This window comes from Pagrus major, chromosome 10 (assembly GCF_040436345.1).
Source record: "Pagrus major chromosome 10, Pma_NU_1.0".
NCBI lineage: Eukaryota > Metazoa > Chordata > Actinopteri > Spariformes > Sparidae > Pagrus > Pagrus major.
Genome location: NC_133224.1, coordinates 8,281,794 through 8,309,004, shown reverse-complemented (window position 1 = coordinate 8,309,004; position 27,211 = coordinate 8,281,794). Strand labels below are relative to the sequence as shown.

The window sequence follows — 27,211 nt, the reverse complement described above, 5'->3', positions numbered from 1 at the left end:
AAATTGATGTTATTTGTATTTTAGCCATTTAGTAGCTTCAATGTAGGTTGGATTTTGTTGAGCCAGTTGTAATTATTTTATGTTGTTACGTTTATCAATCAAGTTTACTTTATCTGTCCTTTTAACTCCCAATGTAGTCTACTCTGATTTAGCATTGAACATAGATTGTGTCAATGGAAAAAATGTCCAACATATTTCATATATTATTTATGATTAACCGATAATTGATTGTTAAGGCATCTAACTATCGATTAAAGAAACTGCTTAAAATTAGCATCTCTAGTCCTGAAACTGCATCTGTCTTGTGTCCAGATTGACCTCCATATAGGGCTGGGTTTATCTAAAAAAAACCCACAAGCACTATTAGATCTTGGCACAACAAGCATGCTGACTGGCTCACTGACGCTTATGAGATTAACTCCTTAGGTAAATTTGGTATCGAATGACAAGACATTTTTCGATGCTCGATAGCAGTGACAGAATTCAGTCGGTGCCATAAAAGTATCAAATTTCAGTACCCAGCCCTCTACAGTTTCAACTCTTTAACAGAAGATGCATCCATTTTAGCTTCGAAAGTGTTTGACAAAAATGAATAAACTTGATCCCTTTGACTTAATATGAAGACCTTAAATAGACAGATGAATAGTTTCCCATAATTTGCATCTTTTCATGATGGATAGCAATTTTATCCTATACATGTAACAATTAGCTGTGCATTCACATTTAAAGCTACATTATGTAGTAATTGGCATTGTATGCGATTTGGCGCTCCAAACTACATAGTGCAGAAACAAGTGATAGGGGGGCAGAGTGGCTGAGATAGAGACACCATTCACCCGATTACAAGACACAAAATTATTTTGAAGCTGCTATTTTAAAGTAAAAAAGTTACAGAATGTTGCTTTAAATGAGCAAAAAGAGGTTTGTCACCTTTTAGTGAACTATTCCTCGAGGCTTAGCAGCTAGTGGATACATTTATATTCACACCATCATCAGGTCACTGCGAATATTCACATTCAAACATTTAATAGCAGCATTTTTATGGTTCAAGTTCCATGACTTTTACTTAATAACCCAGCTTTACATGGATTTATGTGATAGCAGCTTTAGCTTACTGTGAGACGGATGTAACAGATTAAATCCAAATCATGGTAATTTCAACATCATTATGGTAAAAAGGCCACACATCACATTGATGCATTCAAAGAATTTATGTCGAGAAAAATGTTGATTTAATTTTGAAAGTTTAGTCGTGTTTATAAAACATCACAAATGATTACGATGTTGCTCTAAGATTATCAGACCAAAATGTGTATATATACTCTCCAATTATTTTTCCTGTAAATCCAGGTAAACCAGGAAGGGGTTAGGCTGTGTGTTGTTTTGTGTATTTGTGTTTCTTTGTGTGTACTAGTAGCTGCTGTGTGCGGGTCTTTGACTGCTCTTCCATCCAGCTTAGATCGAGTTTGATCACACAAAACTGTCGAAAACATCAATAGGATGCTTTCTGGTGACAGAATGACAAAAGGGTATTTTCTTTATAGACTGCCATCGACAGTAATACGGAGAGAAACATGTAGGAAGCTAGGACACCAATTTCTCCAGACACTGACCTTTCTGTCTGTACTTGAAGCTCTCACTCTTTTGCTCTTACTGTCGCTATTTGCTGTTGCTCTCTACACCTTTCATGTATGACTGAGTGGAACCGCTGTATTTCACACCCACTCTGCGTGGGTTAATCAAAGTTATACTGGGAAATGCTGGAAGCCACTAAATTAAGTGAAGATGGCAGGTTGAGGAACAGCAAGTGCGACACAATTGCACAAAATGTTTTATGTATTCTTTGAGCTTGTTGAACCTAAGTCATCCTTCCTTTTCATTTGGACATTTCTTCTACACCACAAATATACTGTAAATGTAAAACATATTGTACATATGTATTTGCTAAAGTTAAATGCTCAAAGCTATTTAAAAAATTAAACCTAAGTTACATTTATTATTTTATTATATATAATAGGAAATTCCAGATATCTTGGGCAGCTTTGGGAACTATACTTAACAAGAGTCATATCAGATGATTGAAACCACTGTGGTAATTATGAAGCTACCGCAGGCAGCTGGCTAGCTTAGCTTAGCTTAGCACAAATACAGTAAACTGGGAAATTCAGCTAGCCTTACTTTTACAAATTAAAACAACTTAATGCACGACAGCTAAAAGACTGATAGCAACGAACTGGATGCAGATCAGCTGAACTTTTTTACTTTTTATTGCTTCTTTTTTATATCTTTCCTTTTTCTGTTTTTTTTTGGGGGGGGGGGGGGGGGGGGGGGGACTAATACAAGTTCAAGTAACTGACAATATCTACCTCCCAGCATAAGCACTGTAAACATGCTCTGTTGATTTATTCTTTTATTGTCTAATCCACACATAATCGACTATTTCCCGGGCACAGTAGCTTCCTCGAGAGGTGCTGTTGAGCAGATTTTGGCACCTCTGGACCGAGCCAGGTTACCTGGTTCCCAATCTGGGCTAGGCTAGGCTAATGTCGCTCATGCTCATGTTTAAGACAGACATCAGAGTGATATAACTCTTCTCATCTAACTACACCCAGCAAGAAGGCGAATAAGAATCTTTCCCGAAATGTCAGTGTTGCTATTAGATGATGATTTTACATGTGAGTCTGGAATAATGTATTATTTAGAAGGTGTGTGTGTGTGTGTGTGTGTGTGTGTGTGTGTTTGTGTGTGTGTGTGTGTACGTGCCAGACTTCTGCCAGGTGGAGCTGCGTCTGCTGGCTCACCTCTCCTCTGACCCTGAGCTGCTCCGCATTTTCACCCACCCGCAGGCGGATGTCTTTACCATGTTGGCCTCTCAGTGGTGGGTCTCACACGCACACACACACACGCACACACACTGCTTCTCCCCTGATCTCCTTGCCAAGGTGAATGTTGATGCTCTACAGGGTTTCTCCTCCCCCCTCTCTCTCTCTCTCTCTCTCTCTCTCTCTCTCTCTCTCTCTCCCCCCTCACATCAGACTGCTGGCTCCTTCACTTCAAACGCTAATAACCTTGTTGCCATGACTACCATGCCAACTGCCTCATCCGCTCTCCCTTTTTCATGGGCAGGACACCCCTGGGCTGGTCACCCTTGTGATTACATTGTAGTGCTTTTGAAGTATATTTTGCAAGTGTGTGTGTTTTTTTTCATTCCCTCTTGCTGCCAGTGTGTGTCGGTGTTTACACGTAGGCGTGTCTTGTCTTTTTTGATGCTGTTTGTGTGAGTGCGTGTGTCAGTGTTGTACCTTTTGCTCCTGTCATCCATCTCAGTCAAGTGTGAGGCAGAGGGCAGCCGGGTAAACAGATTACCTGGTCACAAGGACCACATTAACAGCTCTACTGAGGCTTTACTTTGTGTCTCTTTCATTATCTCTGTTTCACCTTTAAACAAATTAACTGGTGTCACTGCAGCTCTGCAGGGATTACTCTGCCTGACTCTCCCTTTTTTTGTTTCTCTCTCTTTTACAGTCTTCTATTTCTTTCCTCTGTGCCTTTTGGCTCAAGTGGTTTCAGTCTTTTTCTTGCCCTCTCCGTCCTTCCTCTCACAATTATTTCTCTCTTCTTAATCCCATCTCCCCCCCTCCTTTTCCATCGCTCTTTTACATGTTAATTTCACTGTTTCTTTTCTTCCATTTTTCTTTTCCCCCACTGCTTTCACTCTTTCAACCCATTGCTCTCCTGCCAGTTATGTCACTAATCTGACTGGAAACCCTCTAAATATAGATATTTTTAGAGGGTAAAACATGTCAAAAGCTTTTAACTCTGCAACAAAATGAATTCCTTTTTACTTTGAATACAAATGAGATTTTTCTTTACAAGACACAAACTGTCTTTGTAAGAACAACCTGCAACACTTTTTTTTTCAACTTGTTGCAAATAGGTGTCAGGGGCAAACACAAACATGCAACAGCAACAAGCCCAATTTTTAAGAAGCCTAAGACAAATGTAAAAGCTTGTTTAAGTTCCAAAATGTGACATATACCTGATTAAGATTAACAGCAGGCGAGATGAATGCCTGTCCAGCAGGGGGCAGTGAAAATCCAGTATGGATATCCCCTCAGCTCACCTTTGGCTCACCCACTGGAGGTTTTAACTTACCCATCATTTATCTCTGTTGGTTGTTTACAGAGAAATGTGTGTGTGTGTGTGTGTAAGTGTGTGTTTGTAGGAGAGAAAGATCATTTTAAGGGTCATTAATTCCAGCTTAAGAGTCCTTATCCTGAGGCTTCAGGCATCAAGACTGATGACATCATGAGACACTGGAGTCTTGAAGTTCACCAGACATAACATAATTTCTCTATGGGTGTCTTTTTGTCTGTGTGTGTGTCTGTCTGTGTGTGTGTGTGTGTGTGTGGACTCCCTCAACACTGATCATCAGTGGCAGCTCCCCGTCAGCCCCTCCAGAAATGCCACTTTGCAGACGTGTCATCCCACCCTGTCTGATCCCCAGTACTACGGCTGTCTACAAGTCACATTACATAACTGTCTCTGTCTGTCCATCCCTGCCTCTGTCTGTCTCTCCCCCTGTCTCTCTACCCCTCATACCCTTTTAACCTCCATAACTCGCACTGATTCCTTTTTTTCTTTTTGTTCTTGGACTGATTCTTCTGCAGTCCTTTTCTTCTTTGCCACTTTTCTGTCTTGTGCTTTCACCTTCTCTATGTCCCACCAGGCAACAAAGTGCATTTACATTTAATCTAAACATCTAAAGTTAACAGACTTACATAAGGATGCCTGGATGCATTGTGGGTAATCTAGGCGCCAGGTTTTAAAAAGGAAGAATGTGTTGAATAAAAATACGATGTCTATCTCTATGTTTTTGTCATCTCCATTTCAATCATTTGTTTTCAAACTGTCTCTAATGAGTCCAACAGTATTTTGACCTTTTCAAAACATGGTCAAAACAACTCAGCCCCTGAGTGGCATCACTAGAGGGGATTTTATCCAATTTCATTGATAATTTTTTTGATTTCTTATAAAGTTTTCCTGTAACAATCAGTCAAGCTCTGCATGTAAGACCACATTTCTGATGTTTTAATTTAATTTCTTTAAAACTACCACTGAATCTGATGTCGTCTCTTTACTTTATACTTAAAAAGTGTAGTTAAAGTGTAACTCTATCTACGTTTCCTACATGTTTTATCTCCATTTTATTTGGGAATCGTCACATAAAAGTTATTTTTCAGTGTCAAAATAGTGTGTGAAAATGTTTTATCTTTGTCAACAGAGAGTTTAATTTGCATATATAACTCTCAATGTGTTTGTCACTCAGGAAAGGGGTGAGTGAGGGTGAGGTGACTTCTGAGGATCGGGAACACGCCAAACGCATCGTCTACTCTGTTGTATACGGGGCAGGTGAGTACACACACACACACACACACACACACACACACAGGCATAGAGTGGTGGGCGGTAATAATTGATTGACAATAATGAAAATACAGTTATTCATGAGTCAACTAGATAATTGAGCTGTATTGTTTCGAAATGATAAAACAATGAGCCTAAGTGTCATTCAGACATATAAGTGGTTCATTGTGTGAGGTGGGTAAATGTGTTAGCAGAGGAGATCAATCAGAGATAAAACACTGACAGAAAGAGGGGGAGGAGGAAGATGTGATGTCAGTGTTTTATGCAGGATTTCCAACGGGCTTCTTTTTCTGTTTCTGTCATGTTATGGATCACATTCCTGATTCCACAAGGCGGACACAGGGGCAAGGGATAGATGGTGGTGGGGCAGAAGAAGATAAAAATAGAGAGAGGAAGATAAATGTAATAATACACCCTTGTGGCCCATAAAGAGGCTTGTCTATGTCACTTGTGACCCATTTATGGTTCCACACACATGTTCACACACATGACCAGAGTGATACAAGCCTGTGTGCGTGAGAGTGGACGTGTGTTAGATATCTGGCATGTTTTATGTGTACATCTGTTCTGTCACCTGTGTGATGAAGGCAGGTTTTACAGGCAGTCTGCACTCTTCATCAGGTTTTATTGCCTGTGGCCTACTTAAATGCTTATGTGGAGTTGCAGTTTTTTTCCATATGCTCACACAATACACCACACCAGCTACAGTCTGGGGTGAAGTAGCCACAGGGCTGACATGGCAATGACTTCCAATAAATGACTAATCTTCTAAAGGCTGTAGTCTTTTATAATAACTGTTTTGACAACTTTAGAGCCTGTTATCAAACTGCTATTATGCCAGACTACAGCAAATGCTCAAAACACAATCAATCATACATAATTAATTACACAAAGCTGACTGCAGGGCTTCTGCTGTTCACGAAGGGCTCATTGTTTTGAATTTATTCAGAAAATGTATCGAATTTATCTCTATCAACTATGATGATCAGTAGTTTTTTTCAGCAGGAAAAACAACAACTTACTTTAGGATGCATGGGGACAAACAGTAAATTCTAGCTTAACTGATCTTCTTTCTGTAAAGAAATTTTTTCCATGATGAAAATCATACAAGCACCATAAAGCTATCTCAGATGTTATATCATGCTTTGAGAAACTGTGGCTACATATTGATAGGGCTGCAACAGTATCAACGGTATCACAGTACGTGTCATTACGCAATTATTAGTGTTATTATAGGGGCATCATATCACCAGATTAACTACTAACTACTTAACACATCCATGACTGTAGCTTGTTAGCGCAGTTAGCTGTGCAGCTAGCCAGACTACAAGGGGAATACACCGTATGATAGAATTAAATACCATAGATATTGCAAATCTACCTGTATGATAACCGTTTTACCTCGAAGCTGGTGCACCACTGCAACCCTACTTCTTAATGGAATTTATTGCACCAAAACGTTCTGCTAGTTCACATAGCTTTTAGATCTGCATATATCTGTCTTGAAAGTCTGAAAAAGGACTGAATTTCTTGTAGGTCAGTGTAGTGAGTAGTAATGAGTTTCTCACTCATATGACTCAGAGAGGGTTGACTTACTGAAAAAAAGCGAATGAGCGAGCAGCCTATCTTGTGTTGTGATTGTGGTATTCACCTAAATACACAGCACAAATGATCAGTTCTTACCTCGCGATGGTATGCTGCCACCAGATATTGGTTTAGTTTGAAACTCAAAATAATTAGACATGAAATAAATTTGCTTAAGAAATAAAGTTGTAGTTTAGTCAATTAATCATTTACTGCATATTGTTTTTCTCCATGGTAAAATGATATATAGGGATAAATAAAAACTCATCCTGCATGTTAGTTTCTCGTATTCGCCACTTCCTGTGACCCAGACAAGATATATTATCAAACCAGGACATTTAATGTTCTCCTTGAAGAGAACATCCTGACAACACTAGAAGGTATGTTTGATTTAATCAAGCAATCAGCGGTGACCCTAAAGCGCATGGTTTGCATCAGAATCTGCATGAAGGGAACTGGGCCAGTTGGTTTGAGCATGTAAAGAGATCATTCAAGTGGTCTGCGGTATTTCTACAGCTCAGCGGGAGAAAACAAGCATAGGCAGAGAAACACAAACACTGATGAATGAGTTGGTTCTAAGAAACTCAATAAACCTCCGCGGTAATAGCCCATGAGGTAAATGTGTAAAGGCTATTCATTTGAGACATGTATGAGGGGGGCATGGTAGGCATACAGGGACAAATCACGAAGCAAAAAGGTCGGTGCTAAAAATGCAGAGAAAATGTGTAGCGCGTGAGGATGTGTTAAAGTGAGATGCTTGGAACGGTGAGGGAGATGTAGGAAATGTAGGCTAGAGGCAGAAAAGATCGGGGGAGGTGGCGGAGGGGAGAGTAATGTAGGGGAAAGGGGAAGAGGAAGGAGCGGGTGGGGCTGAGCGAGAGAAGAGGAATGGTAGGATCTCCTGATCGCCGTAGACAGACGGCTCTTCATGGAAGGATGCGTTGCCATGGATACCAAATACTAAAAGGAAGCGCTCTCCGCAAGACAATAATCAGGCCAGGGAGGAGGGGCGGAGCGGTGCTATAGACTCATGCACACAGACACATACATACAAATGGGTCAGAAATAAGAAGGCAAAGTGATGATATTGGAGGGGGAAAAAGTCGGATGAGGAAGGTGAGACAGAGATGAAAAAGAAAAGAAGTTCATTAACATTCTTAGGTCATTAAATCTGTCTAAACAGGTTTGAATTTTCACAATTTCAGTGAGCTTTAAAAAAAAATAAAGGAAAGTAATGAGGGCAGAACTGGCAGGAGGGTTGCCGCAGTAAAAGACTAAAGACTACAGAAAAGATTGACGGGGGTACGAGCAGCCAGTAACGGAGGTCAACGGTCACTTTCTCAGCTGACCTCATTCAGCAGGAATGTGGGCCTCATCCAGAGTCACTGCTCTTTAGCATCGACACAACGTCTTCATGGTAACTTTGCTTTCATTCGCCATCCCTGTTACCAACAGTATGCATATCAAACTCAGTGTCTTTGGGGTCAACGCACGCAAAAACACATAACCAGCCACAGTGCTGAAAGGACAGAAGGACACACTGAGTAGAAAGACTTAAAATGTGTTTTACTCTAATGTTGACTTTCAAAAATGAAGCCCATGTCGATGACATTCATTTGTTTCATGTGATAATTGTTAATGGCAAAAATGATATGGAAATGTATTCATTTGGGTTCATTTCTGGCAGTAAAATCACTTGAATACAAACTGTAGGGTGCACTGTAAAATATGTTATCTTACTTAAAAAGATCAAGGAAACTTTATACCACTTTTACCACAACTTTTAAGAATTGTCATCATTTCTGACTGATATATGGTTGAAAGTACAAAAAAAACGAATTGTTTTGTTTTATTAAGTATTTTTTTGATTGAATTTTAACTGCACACTGTAAAAAGTGTGTTAAAACCAGCCTTCTAGTCTGAAACTTTGTCAAACATCCAACTAAAGTAGCAATAGCACAAAGACATTTTGGATCGGAGGACGTTAAAGAACACTGAAGTCTGTGTGTGTGTTTCTGTTGTACGGTGGTGGTGATTTTAATCTCTGCAGAGACTACTGTCTGTCCCCCCTGCGAACTCTCCTACAGCTCTCAGGCTGTTTGGCATGATATTACTCATCACCAACCACACACATTCCTCATAACTCAAAACCACACACACACACACACACACACACACACACACACACACACAGTAACTGCGGCACCCATTAGCTCACCCTCTACGCTCCTCTATCGATCTCTTCCTAACCTTATAGTCCACTCCTCTACTCCTGCTACAGGCTGTACACCTTTAATACTTCCTGGGAACACACACACACTGAGCCTCTGTTCTGAGCTTTATCATCACTTTGCGCACACAGACACACACACACACACATATACAGCCCTTGCAGTCTTGCCCTGATCCTTGCCCACTCTCGTTTTATCTTGTCCTCTTCTATATTTCACCCTTCACTTGGCTCTGCTTTTTCTCTCTTCAGCTCTTTTACCCTCTGGTCCAGTCTGCCCTCTGTTCACTCTAACCCTTTCAACTTTCTTCTCTTCCCCTGGCCTCTCCCATCACTTTTCACACTCTTCAATCAGTTGTGATGAAGGTTGTTGCTCCATGTAAATTCACCGATTGCTCATTTATCAGCTTAAATGAAATGCAGATCATCACAGAACATTGATATTAAAGGAATAGTTTGGCATTTTGGGGGATATGTTTAGTCCCTCCTTCCTTAGATGATAATACTCTCATATCGGTATGGTAAATATGAAACTCAAGCATAACTTAGCAAAAAGACTGGAAACAAGAGGAAACAGCTAGCTGGCTATGTCCAAAACGTATTTAAATCTGCCGAGCAGCATCTCTAAAGCTTGCATACTGCAGATATGGTCAACTTTTCAGACAGCTCTAGTAACACAAATCACAAATCATCAGGGCTAGAAATTATGCATAATATATCATACTATTTAGGAGAGAGGGAGAGAAGCTTACTTTAGGTAGCTTCTCTCCCTAAAGTAAGCTTTCAGTTTTAATTAATTAATTAAACTAATATATTGTTCCCCGCAGGTCGCGAGCGTCTGTCAGGGATCCTCGGGGTGAGTGCTGAGCAGGCCAGCAGATTTCAAGACAGCTTCCTCCAGACCTACAGAGAAGTCCAGGCCTTCATCCAGAGGACCATCCAGCAGTGCCACAAACAAGGTCAAATTCTCATTGCAGCTCCCCTATGAAACATTACCTCAAGGTCATCTTGAGTGTTAATGTCTCTAAAGGAATAGATATTGGAGAAAATGTGTCACATACTGTATGAGAATTTTTTCCCAGAATTCAATGGCAAAATGTTTATTTATAGGATTACAGGTTAGGGTCAGAGTCACAGTTAAACTACAGGAAATGAAGTGTTCATGTTAACAAATAAGATAAGTCAGCAAAACGTCCCTACAAATGTAACGGAAATGTGTGTGTGTGCATGTCTGGGTTTTTGACATGCGCTTTGTAGTTTGAATTTCTTAAGCGTACACACACACACATACACCCACGCTCTCTATGGATTTGTGTGCCGAGAAAAAAAGAGGAAGAAGATGTGCTTGCATTGGCAGGAATGAGACAAACTGCCGTGGGTCAATACTTGAGGGGGACGAGGTGGATGGATGGAGGGTGGGTGAGGGGCTGACGGTTCAGACGGGACACTCTATTTATATTCGGACTGAACTGCCAACACAGCACACCTGAGACTTGAGCATGCTCACACAAAATAGTGTAAAGTCTGCACTTTAACCCTCATTGCACACGGTACATGAGCCCAGTGTCGACAGGCGGAGGGATGAGGTCAGCTCCTCCAACCTTCAACTCTAAGGCCTGTGTTTGGGTGAAGACCAGCCTACTTTATCTTTATCTTTCTGTCTAATAAAGGCACGAAGTCACAGTGAAAACAAATTACACACAAATCAAATTAGTAAAAATCTGTGAGAAGGAAGGTCCTAAGAAACTTTGGCAACTCTCTGCATGAAAAACTAGGTCTTTAGTCATTTTATCTTGTATAACAAGTGCTGAAAAACAACCTTGTTATGTAGTAGTCATCAAGAATCAGGTCAGGGCGGTAGATGTTTTTCATGTCAGCCAGGATGGCAAACACCTTTGTCACAGACCCTGACTCGCCGCCACGTAAGACAGGTGCTCCATCACCCACAGCGACCTATCATTGGCAACACACGCCCCCTCGCTCATCGCTCCCCCTTTCTCCTCCGGTGTAAGCTTCGTAATCGAAGCAGCGCAATGGACTCATTCCTCCAAAAACGCCACGCACAGATCACAGTGGAAGCCTCCTCGTTCTCTGGGGCAAAGTGATGTTTGCGCCAAACAGTCGGCTTTAATTCAGCTCATCACCATGGTGATCCTCCCATCGGAGAGTGTACCGGGATTTATCTACCCTGCTCGTCCCACACTCTCTTGTCGGTCTCACTCTTTCTCTTTGTTTCTTATCTGTCTCTCCCTCTTTTACATATTCCTGTCTATCTCTCTCTCCCTTTTTAGTCAGCCTCGTCCGATCTACGTCACTGTTTCCACATCTCTCTTCTTTATGTCTCTGCCTGTCTCATTCCACAGCCGAAATTTAGCTGATCGATAAAATAGTCCCTGCAGTCTGTGAAGAGGCATACTATCACAGTAGATTCACTTGCTGTTTTGGGAGCGGTGCTGTGACTCAGGGAGCAGAGATTAATACATGCCCAGGCTCCTTGTCCACTCTGCACTGAGTTTATATTTGATCGGTACCTGATACAGCGATATTTCGTCCAGAACTGCTGGATGCTGGCAGGCAGTGCAGGCTCAGCTGCTGTCATATTTGTTGGAAGTGCACTGGAGAGGGCAAAGTGAAGGTGAGGTCAGTATCATGTTATGGGAGTAACAACAGAGAGAAGGAAAGGGACAAAAATGAGGACAAAACAGTAATATTTTATGTTTTTTTATGATAAACAGTTTGATTTGAAGATGAGATAAAGCCATCACTCTGGGTGAGCCTGTCTTGTTGTTCTTCATGCACATATCTCTCAAGCTCTTGGGATGAATGTCGTACCTACACTTGTAAAGACTGTCTGAGATTAAAAAAAAAAAAAAAAAAAAAGATGAGACGAGGATGATTTTTTTTTTTGAACGGGGGAATCACAGAGATGAAAACCAGCCAAGTCTTCTGAAGGCCACAGCAGACACAGGGAAGCCTTGATCTGCATAGATATGTAAACAGCCTTCTGTGCTAAGTCTCACACATAAACACATCCTGGCTCTGGTGTTCATGTGGATATCTCCACTGCAGACTTCTGTAGACAGCGGAGCTGGCAGAGGATTGTCATTAATAAAAAAAGGATTTGCAGTTTAGCTGTTTCTTCAGCCTGTCATAGATATTGGCACATGACAGCAATACTCATCTATGTGGGCAGCTGTAATTCAAACACTGCACACACAGATGATGAGAAATTACAATGGTGCTGAGATATTCTACAAATTTGCACATTTAAACACTTTTTTCAGAACACTAGGCAATATGGTTTAGAATCAATAAGACAATACCAATAAAAATGTTTGCTTATGTTCTACTCTTATGCATAACATCAGACCAAACTCAATGGCTTTAAAGCCCCTTGATGTCAAATCTTAAGTGATTTTCTATATCATTAAGGCAGCCATAATCAATATTATATCAAATAACAATGTGAAAACACTGTGACCGTGTGTATGGGGTCACTTGATGAACCTACAGAGAATCATCACCTGAATCTTCAGCTCCCCTCAGCTTTATGGAGTGTTTATGGAGTGCGTTTAGATGCACCAAAGTGGAATTTTGTATGTACATGTCGTGTATGTATAATTATCGCATAGCAAATGACAAACTGAATCTATCGTTACTATCACTGGCTAGCTACTAAGCATGAGACTTAAGATAAATATGGTCTGAAGAGACGCAGTAAACTCACTGTCAGCAGGGGTGCACCCTATTTTTTCCTTGATGCTACATTGTGAATAACAAATCTGTGTTCAAATCGGTAGGTGGAGAGTTCGTAAGCTGTTAGCTGTTAGTAGCTGGTTGACAGCAGAGTTCTGCAGTGTGTTTGTCTGAGGCAGCTAACAGCTAACAGAGCTAATAGGGCTAACGCAGCCAACAGCTAGACCCAGGAGGAATGAGAGTTTCTGTTCAGAGTAACATGACGCTTTAAATGTTGAATTGCAGTTTGATATGAGAAGACTACAAGTAAAAAAATATACTGAAGTACTTCAGCTTAGTACAGTTTAGAGGTAAATGCCATTTATTTTAACAAACAACTATAAATGATACAGATGTGTAGACGTGCTTCGATCAGATTCGATTGACAGTGGTCAAACAACATACCAACTGTAATGCTAAATCCAGATTGATGCCTGGAAGTACCTGACAAACTTCAACATAACATCACCTCATAGTGAAAAGGTGATTAAGAAGGTACAGTATGTTTAGAAGGCTTTTAATAACTCTTTTAGTTCATTTTTAATTATAATCTGCTTGTCGTCATTCATTTGGTCAACAGCATTTTGAATATATCATCATCATATCATTATACTACTACTATATTATAGTATATTATTATATTATAGGTACTATTTCAACTGTTTCCTGTTCCTAGTTTTTTTTTTTTACCTCTACTTCCCAGAAAATGTACTACCACTTTCTGAACTTGAAAAGCACTGACCTTTACAGCACTGTGTCACTGACCAGCCGATTAGGTGTGAAAAACACACACATTCCAGTGTGATTCACGGTCATACCTGTCCATACTTGGAAACAACATTTGTATGGCACAAAGTACACGTGCATTCCTGTCATCGGGCCCCAGAACAAAGGTCACATTCCTGGTGAAAAGGTCACACGCATGTGTCATGGGTCAATTCACAGTGAGTAGAGCGTTTTTTTGTGTGTGTTACTGTCTGTTGTGAACTAATTTCGTATGCATTTATGCTTGTATGCATGATTTTGTGTGTGTGTGTGTGTGTGTTTGTGTGTGTGTGTGTGTGTGTGTGTGTGTGTGTGTGTTCTGGGAAGAGGGTCATTCAGGTTTCATGCCCTGGTTGGCTTTCCTCGTAGTAAGGGATACTAGAGGGATTTAGCTGTAAGCCTGCTCCATTGTCCAGCTGGTGGAATGTACTGGTCCACTGTGTGTGAGTGTGTGTGTGTGTTGCATACTTGCATCTGATAATGTGTGTTTGTGTATAATGTGCGTATCATGTCACTGCACATTCCTGGTTTGCCTTCCAGTGTGTGTTTGTGTGACTGTACTGGGAATGTCACTGTGTTTCTCTTTGCTTTTGTATGTGAATCATGTGGATATGAGGGTTTGTGTGTGTGTGTATGTTGCACGCCTGTGAGAGTGTAGGTGGGTGTATGTTTGTGTCATTGTAACCCTGCTGTTACCATAATCACCTATAATGCTGTATCAACAAATGACTTTTCATGAAACTGTTCTCTTCAAAAAGCTCTCTGTAGCTTTAGAAGCTTAGTGTGTAGTCATGGACGACTCACTTGAATGAAAGGAATGAGAAAAAGTAGTGTTTCCATTCAGACACTGATGCTGCAGACTGTTAAAGGCCACAGCTTTCTTAAGTCATGAGACAGTTATGACTTGGATGAGCATCCTTCTCTTGGACATACCATGCTACACATTAAAGGCGGAACTCTAGCGATTTTACACTTGTTTCTGTGTCTTTACAAGTCTTGGGAATGCTACTGCATGTGTGAAAAAACACATTTTTATAAAGCCTTTTTCGGCTCCAAAGGGAGCTATGTTAAGTTGGATAAGTTGCCTCAAGTGGCCACTAGGCCAGATTGGAAGCAAGGTTGTGCGGCTCCATTCTATCTTTGCTCTATTAAAATCTAGGCTCCCAATCCCTGACTGAACTTTCAGTGGCCGAGTTGCATTGTGTGTAATGTAGGCACGCATCGTAATTCCCTATTTCGCCCCCATTTCCTGTCTGTCTTTTGATCAAGTGAATGTCTGAAAAGAAAAACATACCATAAAAACATATATAAATGTCTTGTGACACCTCAGGTTTTATGTTTCTATAATATTTTATGCTGTGAAATGCTGCAACTACACAAGCAAGTTCCAAAATATCATTTCAGTATGGCACATTTAATATACAGCATCACTATCTAACATGCCAAACATCCTATCTGGCCTCTATGAAAGGTGAAAGTAAGTCATATATTGGTGTCTTAAGTCCACCAGGCAGCAGGCGTGTTCACTGTGCTTACCAGGATTTGAAGAAAGATCAGGACCAACCCTCAAGGACTTCAGTGTGCTCAGGAAGATATAACCATTAAAATTAAAATGTCTGTGTGTGTTTTTGATGTTGTTTAGGCTATGTGCTCTCCATCATGGGTCGACGACGGACCCTCCCTAACATCAACTCCCCCGATTGGGGCATCCGCATGCAGGCAGAGAGGCAGGCAGTCAACTTCGTGGTCCAAGGTAGGATGACTGACAGTATCAGCTGGTCTGTGTGATCACAGCTGTATTGTTTTATTTCTGATGACCAGGGATTTGCTATTTAGTTTGTTAACCACAATAGTAGTGTGATTTTACTTATGTGTATTTGTGTACAGGCTCTGCTGCTGATCTCTGTAAGATGGCCATGATCAGAATCTTCAACCTGGTTTCTTCCTCCACCTCGCTGTCTGCCAGGTACAACCACTTAACAGCCGACTGAAGATGCTCATATTACGAGCAAATGCTACCTAACACAGTATCCTTCACTCTCTCCTGTCATGCAGCTAATGTTACAAATGTACACACTGGCTCTTTACACTGTAGTCCTTTCTGAAGCTAGACAGGCAATCACGACCAAGTGCTATATTAATGAAGAGATTCTATCATGCCAGAGCACATAAAGAACGTCCAGTATTTTACCAGCCAACTAAATTTGTAGAGTTGAAGAGTTTTCTCAAATGATTGCTGCTGTTACATGCCAAACATTCTGCTGGAGTAAACACACTTGAAGCCAAGAGCCAAAATATACCAGAATTATTTGGGTATGTTGGGAGAGCAGGATGAAAATTACAGGGTGGACCATGGTGGCGTGTAAATGATCAGCTAAATGACACATCATCAGTAGCAGTTGTAGTAATAGTCTTGCGGTGTTAAGTGTATTTCCGAATGTGTTTGTAACTGTAGGCTCATAGCACAGCTCCACGATGAGCTGCTGTACGAGGTGGAGGACTCCCAGGTGGAACAGTTTGCAGGTGAATTTACGACCCAATATCAGCTATAAGATATTTCACTATCAAAGACACTAATGTGCTGCACCTGTAACGTCAAGCAGTTGTATCATGTCTTGTGAAAATGTTACAGTTGAAATAATAGTGCCACAGGAATGAGTCTTAAAAACCCAAAATAAATTCCCTCGCCTCCCTCGTCAATGGGTATTTTGATTGGGTTTTCGGTTAAACGCCTGAAACAAGGTAGTTGTTATCACAGGTTAACAACTACATAACATACATCAGTAAATACGCCAGGTTTGAATTAGTGCCTACATTACCCACAATACAGCTCAACCATTGACTGTTCAGTTGGAGATTCTGGTGTGTTGGTGGCTTATGTAGCCTTGCTTACAAAGGACTTTAAGTTATGGCTTTGGTCAAAGGTATGATCATTAATACCTGTGTCTACATGTGCAGCTCTGGTGAAGAGCACGATGGAGTCCCTTCAGCACATAGACAAACTCGGAGTCCATCTTAAGGTGAGTGAATGGAAATCGTTCAGTGTTATTATGGTGTCAGTTGTCGTGTTCAAAGAGTTTTTCCACTTTTGTTCAATCGTCAATGAAAGATTGTTTTGTTGCCATTGGACGTGTTATGTTCACTTGTAAAGGTGCTTGTTCCTCGTATTGCTTCTTCAGGAAAGTGCATGACATTACTGAGATATTTCACATGTCAAACCATCATTTTTCACAATTCAGAAATCATCAATACTTATTGTTTAATAAAATAGATATTTATTCAGTGGACTTCCTAAAAATACCATCAACAAGCCACATAGAAATCTTGATTCATTTGCTTTAGCAATACCTACTACTGGTTAACATTGCACCGCCAAAATAAGAGCATTTATGATTTGAAACTACTGTCAGTCTCATGGCGGCTCTTCTGTCAGGCAGCAGTTAGGTGAGTGAAAATCAATGTGGGTCACCGTGAACAACACCGACATGTGTGCTGACACACTGACACCTTTTCCCTTTTCTTATGTGTGTGTTTGTGTGTTTCCCAGGTCCCCCTGAAGGTGGCGGTCTCCAGTGGCAAGTCTTGGGGCTCCATGTCTGAGCTTAACATCCCTCCAACGTCTCCCTCTCCTTCTCTTTAAGCCCCCCTCCTTCTTTCTTTATGCTCTCTCTTTCACCGCCTCGCTTCTGTATTGAATATACTTTCCTTTCACTGCTCCAGACATTTTCTCTGCTCCCTCTCACTCCCTCTTGGTGTGTTCTCATCAGAGTTTCTTGTTCCATTTCTCCCTCTCAGTCTGTCTCACCCTCTCCCTTCACTTGTCCTGCATCCACATTGCTATGGAAACAGGCAGCTGCGGCTCCCTCCAGCTCCCACTTCTTTTCTCTCTCTCTCTCTCTCTCTCTCTCTCTCTCTCTCTCTCTCTCCATCCTGCAAAAAAAGGTTACTTGTCCTCCTCCTCTCCTCCTCAGTTTTCACACTCTCTTGTTAAGACCAGTCCTGTTTTCTCTGCCTTGTTGCCAAGGTGAAGCTACATGTTTTATTTATCGCTTCATAAAATTGGTTTTCTAGGATGTTTTAAAAGAAAGATGTAGCTGTTGAGCTACTGTATACCTAAAATATATTGTGTTCTATAGAAAACTTGCTTGTATGTATTGTTTATGTGCTTTGTTAATGCTGAATAAAGCTTGAATTAGTTCTGCATGCTCATAAACATGTGACAGGTTCCCACTTGATAAACTCAATGACCTCTTTCACACATTTTCATTTCGTTGTGCAGGTTGTTCTCTGTTCGTCAAGCTAACTTACATTTAGAGCTTTTTTTTTTTAGCTTATTAACATCATTCTAGAATAATCAAAGCAGCATAATAACCTTGAATTTTAAACGTTACAAATGAGTGTAAGTCAGCTCCCTGACGATATAAGGATGAATGATTCAAGAGAGAAAGAGCAATGAAGAGTTGAGAAAAGTCAGTTGTATTTAGCAGATTTCTTTTATTTTAATGCCACTAGGCCATAGATATTTTCAGGGACGTTTCCTCTAATAAATGTCACCTTTTTGTTGGTTGCTTTCAGCTGATTCAAAGCAGATGATCTAATTTTGCTCAGCCGTGCACATCCAGCGCCTCGCTCTCCCCCGGCTCATCTTTTATCTGCTCACTCGGATCTAGCCCGTTCTCCCCTTTGTCTTGTCGTGCCTCTGTCACACACACACACACACACACACACACATTCCACGAATGCTCACACACACACTTGAGAAAAACACATGCTCTTTTTATCCACAGAGCCACCGTGAATCACCAGCTTCTAGGCACACTGACCGAGTTTCCTTGTCTCTGGCAGCCATGGCGAGACTCTTTTTGCTCCTTTTATACTGTCCTCCAATTAAGACCCTTTAAGCCTACAAAATGGGTCTAGGCAGAACCATCGCCTTGTGACATTTTTAACAAAGCCTAACCCCCATTACCCATCTGAAATGTCACCTCGCGTTGGCTGCTAATTATAGGAGCTGTCACTTTTTAAGTCGGTACAAAGGTGGCATGTGGGATACCCAGCGTATCCGCCAACCATTCTGTCTTGTCATGTATTTACATTCCTCCGGTTTCCTTTTCTTTTTCAGTGGAAAGCGGACCTTCACTCTGCATGTTGAACCCACCGACAGGAATGTGCTAATGTGAGAGAAGCTTTTCTCACTGGGTCAGTATGAGCAGTTCAGAGCCAGAGCAATGGACAGTGTTATGGAAATCTGCCTCTCTATTCTCTCATTGTTCTGAAGGTTTAAGGGTGCACAGCCATCCCCCCCTTTGAGGGGAGCGTGAGACTGGTATGTGCAAGTTCTAGAGGGTACTCTGCACTTTTGGAGCAGGGGTGTCCGCAGTAGGTATGGAAGTAAAACAAATAGTAAAAGCTGTTTTCCGGGGCTCCATTGTGTCTAACAGCATAATGTCACTTAATATGTTTACTTAAGCTGCTGTAATGGTCTCGCAGCAAGAGAATAAAAATAACAATGCCTGTTTTCTTCTGCTTTGCTAACTTTAAAACATGTGAATGAGGTTGTGTTTATTTGACAGAGTGCTGCCTTCACTTTAATGACCCGTGTCATACACAGGAGGCATGGCCTGAGGGTCCCTCTGCTCTCATGGGCAACAGCATGAGCTTCCCCTAGCTGCCATGGCAACTGTGAGATGTGTAAGTAGACCCCTCACAGCTTCCACTTCAAACCTTGTCTCAAATTATGCTCAGTTTGTATCAGGTACCTTCCTTTTTAGTGGGATGTGCTCGCACGCCCACTATGGACACCTCTATAGCAAAGCTATAGGTGTCCATAGTGGGCTGTGCGAAGCACAGCCCACTATTGTTATTGCTCGCGTCTCTTTTTATTATTCTTCCTCCGCCGTTTTTTGGCGCGTAACTCACCCCGCACCGTTGAGCGCACACAAACAAAAAATACATCAAAACGTGCGGCTCGGTCGGACTCGGTATGCTATTATTTTTATCTTCCAAACATTAATTTTTCGCGTCGTAAGACGCGAAAAACTGAGACAAATTTCCCATAAGGAATGAATGGGACGAGGTCAAAAAAATCGCAAATCTGCGACGTTTTTCAAACATCTCTCGCTGTGGCCTACTTTCACCTAGAAACACCATTCAAACTTTAAAATGTAGGCACGGGTCTTGTCTATTTAAGTCGTATTTGAACTTTTTTCCCACAATGTTTCGTTTTTGAACGGTGACCCTTTAATGATGATGAGTGACTTTTGAAAATTTTAGTTTTTTCAATGATTGTGTATTGCGGAATGTTCGTGCAGAGCCAACTGCCAGAGTGTGAGAGACTCAAAAAAACTCTCAGAAATTCTCTCTTTCTCTGACGACCGCAGCCACAAATTACACAGTAGAAATGTGATTTTTTCATAGAGTTGTAGCCACACTTGTCTTCTTTCTCTCAATGTGTCTAGTTTATCAGTAGGATTTACGGTTTTTGATTTATCTGCCCCTAACCGACAAGAGTAGCTCTCAACTGCTCCATTTACTCCAATGTTAATCGGGAGGAGGATTTTTCAGGATTTTCCAAACTGCACCTGTTTTTAACTCGCTCCTATTACCACATTTTAGAAGCTAGGACCACAAAAAATTATGGCTGTGTTCTTTAAGGCCTTTCTGGCTTGATGGTGAAGAAATTTTGCCCATATCATGTTTGGTTTTGAAGATATAGCAGTAGTTTGAAGTCCTGCTTCTGAGCCAAAAGTCACTCTCAGATCAGCTCTGTCACAGAGAGCAGCTGTGGTCACAGGCCGTTGCTAGGGAGTTCCGACAACCATTGCCATAGCAACCGAGATCAACTGGGCCAGCAGAGACACACAATTCATATTCACCCTGTCTAATTTTTGGCGCTTAACTCGACCCGCACCGTTGAGCGCACACAAACAAAAAATATATCAGCACGTGCGGCTCGATCTGACTCGGTATGCTATTACTTATTTTCTCCAGAATATTAATTTTCACGTCGTGAGACGTGAAAATTAACTTTTCCATAAGCAATGAATGGGATGAGGTCAAAAAACTTGCAAATCTGCCACTTTTTCAAACATCTCCTGCTCTGGCCTACGTTCACCTACAAACACCGTTCAAACTTTAAAATGTAGGCACGGGTCTTGTCTATTTGAGTTGTATTTGAACTTTTTTCCTACGATGTTTTGTTTTTGAACCCTGACCCTTTAATGATGGTGAGTGATTTTGGAAAAATTCAGGATTTTCAATGATTGTGTATGGCAGAATGTTGATGCAGCAGGCTGCAGCAGCCAAATGACAGAGTGGTAGAGACTCAAAAAAACTCTCAGAAATTCTCTCTTTCCGTGACGACCCCAGCCACAAATTACACAGTAGAACCGTGATTTTCCACAGAGTTGTAGCCGCACTTGTCTTCTTTCTCCCAATGTGTCTCCTTTATCAGTAGGATTTACGTTTTTTGATTTATTTGCCTCTAACCGACAAGAGCAGCTCTCAACTGCTCCATTCACTTCAATGTAAATCACACACATGCAGGCAGACAGGCAAGCAGGCAGGCAAGCAGGCAGGCAGGCAGGCAGGCAGGCAGACAGACAGACAGACAGGCAGGCAAACAGGCAGGCAGGCAGGCAGGCGACACACACACAGACATGCAGCGCAGCACAGCCCACTCTCGCGATTTCCCAACGGGGAATTGTCTAGTTCTTTTTGCTCTCTTACAAAGAAAAAAAATCTGCTTCCTGTTGCGACATATAAAAGCTTAATGCATCATCATTTTTAATCGATACAGTATATGTACATCCATGTTTCAATCATAATGCAGGAAATGCCATCTTTACATCTATACAGTGTTCCAGTTGTTGTCCGTATAAAAGAAAGGGTTAATAATCACAATAATAATAGTAATCCCGGTGTGGTAATACAGCAGTCTTCTAAAGGAATGGCAGAAAGGGAACTGAAAGCTAATAGACCCCAATAAAAACCAGGTGGTCACTGCAGTCTCACTGAGGTCGGTCAGACCGGTTGTACCAACAGCGTCTAGTCTATGTTGCAGCCTCTCTCTGACTTAAGCCCCGTCTCCTTGGGAATCACTAAATCTGCTAAATCACCACACCATGCGTGACCCTATTACTGTACATGAGAATCTTTTCCCACGCCGTACCTGCTCCTCTCTCTTCAGCTGCCCCCAAGAATATTTACTCACTGCTCTGCTTCACATCCTTAATGGCCTCTTTTGCCAAATTCCTCACTGTAGTCAAAGCCCCCCTCCTTCCCCTACAATACCCCCGGTTTCCTCAGTTCCCTCAGTTACAATTCAACCCCCCGCCCCTCGAAGTCCATCATCAATCTCATTCATCAATGTATCTATGAATCCCCTCTTCCATTCCTCTATCATGGCCAACTGGTTGACCTGCCTGCCTCCCCACAGTGTGGCTGCATATCAGTCCCCTGCTGTGCTTTGTGCGGGTCGGTTTCCTGGCAACAGACAACAGCCATGACAGGGCTCCAGGGCAGAGAGAGCCTCTTGCTTCGCAGCAGCCTAGCTCAGGCCAGAGTGGCTGATATTGTCAGCCGAAGCTGGCGTGTGCTATAAGCTAACAGGACTGTTTGAGGCTCTCTCTGACGACTTGAGAGTTCAAGCAGACAGGCGGGACAAGGAGGGCTGTGTCTGAACCCATCAGTGTGGGACTGTGACACCAAGGCTAAGATGGCGTGCACTTAAGCTCCTGAAAGTGGCGGCTGTTAGTCAGTATGGGATTGTCATGAGGTAATACAGATGAAGACACCTGCACTACTGTAGAATCTCTTTATTAGTGCTGTAAATATCTTTAAAATATATTCTTATATATTTTAAATCCACAGTTTCTGTTACAAAAGGAGTAAAAATGACCCCCAGATGCTATTTACAGTAAAATATACTTTACAACTTTACAATTACTGACTTGCAGATCCAAAAAAAGACTTTGAATCTCACTTGTAAGAAAAGTCAACCCAGTTGAGGAGTTGCGATTCTGGCAGCTGCAGCATGTATTTTAATTGGTTCTTGTCAGTCGTGCTAACGGAGCGGTGGTAGAGAAGTTGCAGTGCACGTCCCACTGGTATGGTTAACCGGAAGTCTTTGTGGTTCGATAAAAGCTTAGTTAAGAGACTTAACAGCAGATAGCGCTTTCAGAGCGTGGCTACGCCGTCTTTTTTCCTGTCTGCTTGAACTGCTCGCTTTTAGCATCCATTTTCCCCCTCTTGTCATTTTCCCCCATTTCCTATTGACATCTGTACAAATATGCAGAGGTACACCTGTGTACTTCAACTTTGAGTTTAAAAAAAAAAAAACACATCTTTGACACCTCTTTGTAAAGAAAATTACAAAAAACAGAAACATTTTACAATCAAACACCCCTTCAGGCTTCAATATAATCACTGCCACTAATTGGTACAGTATAAGGGATATAACATTGATGCAGCATTTCATGTATTTCATAAAATCAATGTTGATAGTATGTCATTATTTTGTGTTTTTTTTTCCCCATTTGTTTGTTTATTGCTTGATTAGATGGCACGTGGGCAGGATTTTTGCCAAATAATACCAAATACAGGATTGTGTTAAACAAAACATAGCCACATAAGGAATAAAAATGCAGCAATTACTGTCACCTTTGGCAAATTTTCACCTCCAAAAGTAGCCGTGGGTCGTTGTACCAATTATACATTATGATATCATGTCTTGTATATATACTTATGATACATACAGTCGATAATACAGGAGAAAGAGAAACTTTATCCATATTCTTCATAGGAAATGTAAAAAATCAAAACTATCTGTACTGTAATAGCAAAACAAGACACAGTTGTGCTACAAGTGCTTATGTGTTCTTGGCACCTGTGGCCTCAGTCCAAAGTGAGTCCTTCTGTATTCGCCACAGTGGAGCAAAATCCTCACCAGAGGTAGAGAGAGAGAGAGGGAGTCCATGCTGTGGAGTCTGTCGCGCCAGACCTCCTCCCGCCGCCCCACCACACACGCACACCCCCCATTTAACTGCCAATTTGGCACATTCCTCCCTCACCCCTCGCCCTCCTCGTTAGGTGGAACATTCCAGGCGACAGCCATCTTCTGAGACAAAAATGAAACTCCATCGGGATTGGTTAAAACCAGCAAAGATGACAGGTTGCAGTAAATAATACATTAACAATAAGGTAGAGATACGGCTATTTACAATCACACAAAATGTCTAACATCTAATGTAGTGGTTTAGTCACTTAATGAAAGAACCAATAGCTGCTTTTCACCTCCCTCCCCCCCCACTTTCCTTCTCATTCATAAAGTAAAAAAGCAACCAGAAAGTTTTAAAACATAAAAGAAAATATCTTTCTAAGACTAAATTGTTGGCAGTTTACATTCATGCCTGTGAGTGTTCGTCTCCAACGCTGTTGAGCATGGACACACACCGTCAGAGTAACACAACACACCCACAGGATCTGTACATTTGTGCAGTTTTGACTTCTACCCTTCTGCACCAGTAGATCAACTGATCATCAGACAAATATTGATATTTTTAACCGTCTGGTTATTTGAATGGCCATTTTACGGTTTTAAAAACTGTTGGAGTTGAAGGTTAGGCTTCGATAGCCTCAGTTTGGGCCTGTGTTTCTGCCATCATAGAGAAATGATGGCATCAGATGATCATTTTTGGGTTCTAAAGCACTCTAAACTATAAGAGCCATCTCCATCAAGAGAGGCCCGTATGCAGCATACCTTCTCAAACCTCAACCAATAGGACAGCACACTTGCACTCAAACAAATCACAGAAAACCAAATAAAAAAGTGTGAGATTGTTTTTGGATTGTACATCAGCAGAACATTTCAGAGGAATGGTTTGTAACTAAATTTACACTCTGGTAGAAGTTGCATACAGTTTAATTACTACATTCTAACATCAAGTATGCACTACCAGTTTTAAATGGGAGGTGAGACTTCACAGGGCATAGCATTCACATGAAGTAGAAAACAGACATTGCTCAGACTAGAAATAAATGCATTATAGTCAGTGCACTTCATCTTTACAATTCAAAATCACCCTTTAACTACCTGAAGCCATGCAGTCCACAAGATATTTGAACTCCAGCGTTTGATTCCTGTGCATAAGGTCTTGGCAAAGGCGTTTTGGATGATATTACCTTTTGTTTAGAATACGTACCAGCGTGGATAATAAGTTCTCCCAAAAATACATAAAGGAGTGTTTTTTTGAATTTCATCAGGCAAAAAACTGAGATTGGCAGCAGCAGAAATGGCTCAGAATTGACAGACTTCACATTCTTCCACAAGATCCAGACCACAGGTTATTTTACAATCCACCTCAGCAAAGCCCACCTCTCACTTTCAACCTTCGAACCTCAACCAAGTCTTATAAAGAATGGGTTGAGTCGTACGGTCAGGACCTGAACATACTGGCTATTTGACACTGCTGTGGGGTTTTTGTGAGGAAATCTAGAGCCTCAGCACCACTGACACTTCAGATTTTTGTAACATTTTCGTATAGCGTTCACACTGCTGTTTGGCCGTTGTATACTTTTCACTAATTTTCTGCTCAAGTATCATATGAAGGTCAGTGATAGCTGTCGCTCCAGAAACGTGACAAAACACAGCCTTGGTCCTCTTTTGACTCTCCTGTAACAACCAAGTTCAAAGCAGATGCATCAAAAGTGGTGTAAGGCACCCTCCACATGTTGGCCCGATGAAAACATCTGGTGCGTTTTTTATGCTTTCAGTGCGTTTGTGCCTTTCTTTTCATAGAGAAATCTTACATGTGCGTCCTTAAATATTTTTTTAAAAGTCAGATGCAAAAGAAACTAGCATGGACTGTATATTTTTTAGGCATTTAGCTGACACAGGTGGAGGTTCAGTGTGGGGTTTGAGGACACTTTTAACAGGAATCGGCTATTACTTGTGTCTAAACATTTGACCTTCACTGCAAGCCTGCGTTTTCCTCTATCTGCATACGCTAAACCTGGCAAAGGACTTGGTGGATGAAAGATATTTCACCTGGTGCTCACAAGATTTTGCACAATGTAGTGCACTCTTGCGTCATTAGCCGAATGCCCATAAGACGATCTAAGTACTGCAAAGTGTTTGGGAACCTTACCACAAGCTGGTGTACTGTGATCAAGGAAGGAAACTAACTTTCTCGTCCTGCAGCCAGTGACAGAAAAAATCTGAATAAATGGGATATAACGTTTTAACAAGGGTTGGCTACCTCCTAAAGATGTCTGAGCACTGGCTTGTGGCTGGTTTTTGATTTCACACCCTTGTCTGGACTACAGAGAATTAAGATAATTTAAAATAAAATAAACCATTATAAAAAATGACACGTCTATGGTTCCACTGTATGCCATGTGCTAGGAGTTTCTCCCCTAAATGTTATATTTGCATTCAAAGACACATTTCATGCAAATGGTACAGTTTTTTCTTTTTTTTTCCAAACAAAGAAACACACATTTCTTTTATATGTTCATCTATAAAAGAAGCTTATTTTCTTTATATATATATATTTATATATATTATATCATATATAAATCAGTTAATTTTTTTCTACGCTTTTCCAGGGCAGGCACCGTACACACACCGGGTACAGAGGCATGCCACACTTGCATTGCTTTTTGCATTCTACAGTTGGTTGGCTGGCAGGCGTGATGTCATCCAGGCAGTGCTGCAGTTTGTGAGTTTACGAACACACACACACATTTTTCCCCTCACTCTATTGTTTCTTCTGCATCTACACCCAGACAACCACACATCATCCTTATACCCTGGCACCAGCCTGTCCCGCTGGTGGAGTCACACTGTCTAGATGACATCAGAGTAGGGGCGGGGTCTAAGGGTTGGTCCAACAAGCTTCAAATGGAATAATAAAAGCAGTGCAGCAAGGTGCTGTGGCGCATGCAGAGATGGGCGGGAGATGGGTGTTGCCTGGGACAGGGGAGGTCAAAGGTCAAATGTGGAGGGTGCGCAGGGTTCAAATGGAAGGTGTGGGGTCGAGCCCAGGGTTGCAGACAGATTCATGAATGGGAGGTAGGGAGAGTCTGGGGGGAGAAAGGGTGGCAAGGCAAGGAGGGTCAGTGCTATTTTCATGACGATTACATTTGTAGTCAATTTTTTTCTCTTTTTTTTCATCTTATGTGATTTTTTTGTTGCTTTTTGCTTTATATGTTACTTTTTACAAATGGTATAATGACATAACTTAGGCTCAGGGTCGTGGATGGATGAATCTACTGCTGGTTGTATGGTCAGAGGATGGAGATGGAGAGAGGTGTTATGGGAGAAACGATTTTTGTTCGCTACATGAGTTTTCAACTGTATACACAATATAAATACATGGGGAGGGGGAATGCTGATATATTGGTTTAAATAATTATTTGCTATTTGTGCTCAGTTATGTACTGTAGGTTTGCAAGTATTGCTAGTAGTCT

General features: G+C 41.4%; 1 protein-coding gene across 1 annotated transcript in view; it reads left to right on the top strand.

The window, feature by feature from the left end:
• The window catches only part of poln (polymerase (DNA directed) nu), a 49,682-nt gene extending 32,301 nt beyond the window's left edge, over positions 1-17,381 (top strand). The window contains exons 17-24 of the mRNA XM_073474633.1: positions 2,767-2,878; positions 5,330-5,412; positions 10,069-10,200; positions 15,384-15,494; positions 15,629-15,707; positions 16,197-16,264; positions 16,700-16,761; positions 17,289-17,381. Of these exons, the coding sequence (XP_073330734.1) occupies positions 2,767-2,878; positions 5,330-5,412; positions 10,069-10,200; positions 15,384-15,494; positions 15,629-15,707; positions 16,197-16,264; positions 16,700-16,761; positions 17,289-17,381 (740 nt within the window). The remainder of the gene's footprint in view (positions 1-2,766; positions 2,879-5,329; positions 5,413-10,068; positions 10,201-15,383; positions 15,495-15,628; positions 15,708-16,196; positions 16,265-16,699; positions 16,762-17,288) is intronic.
• The last annotated feature ends 9,830 nt before the right edge of the window (positions 17,382-27,211 follow it).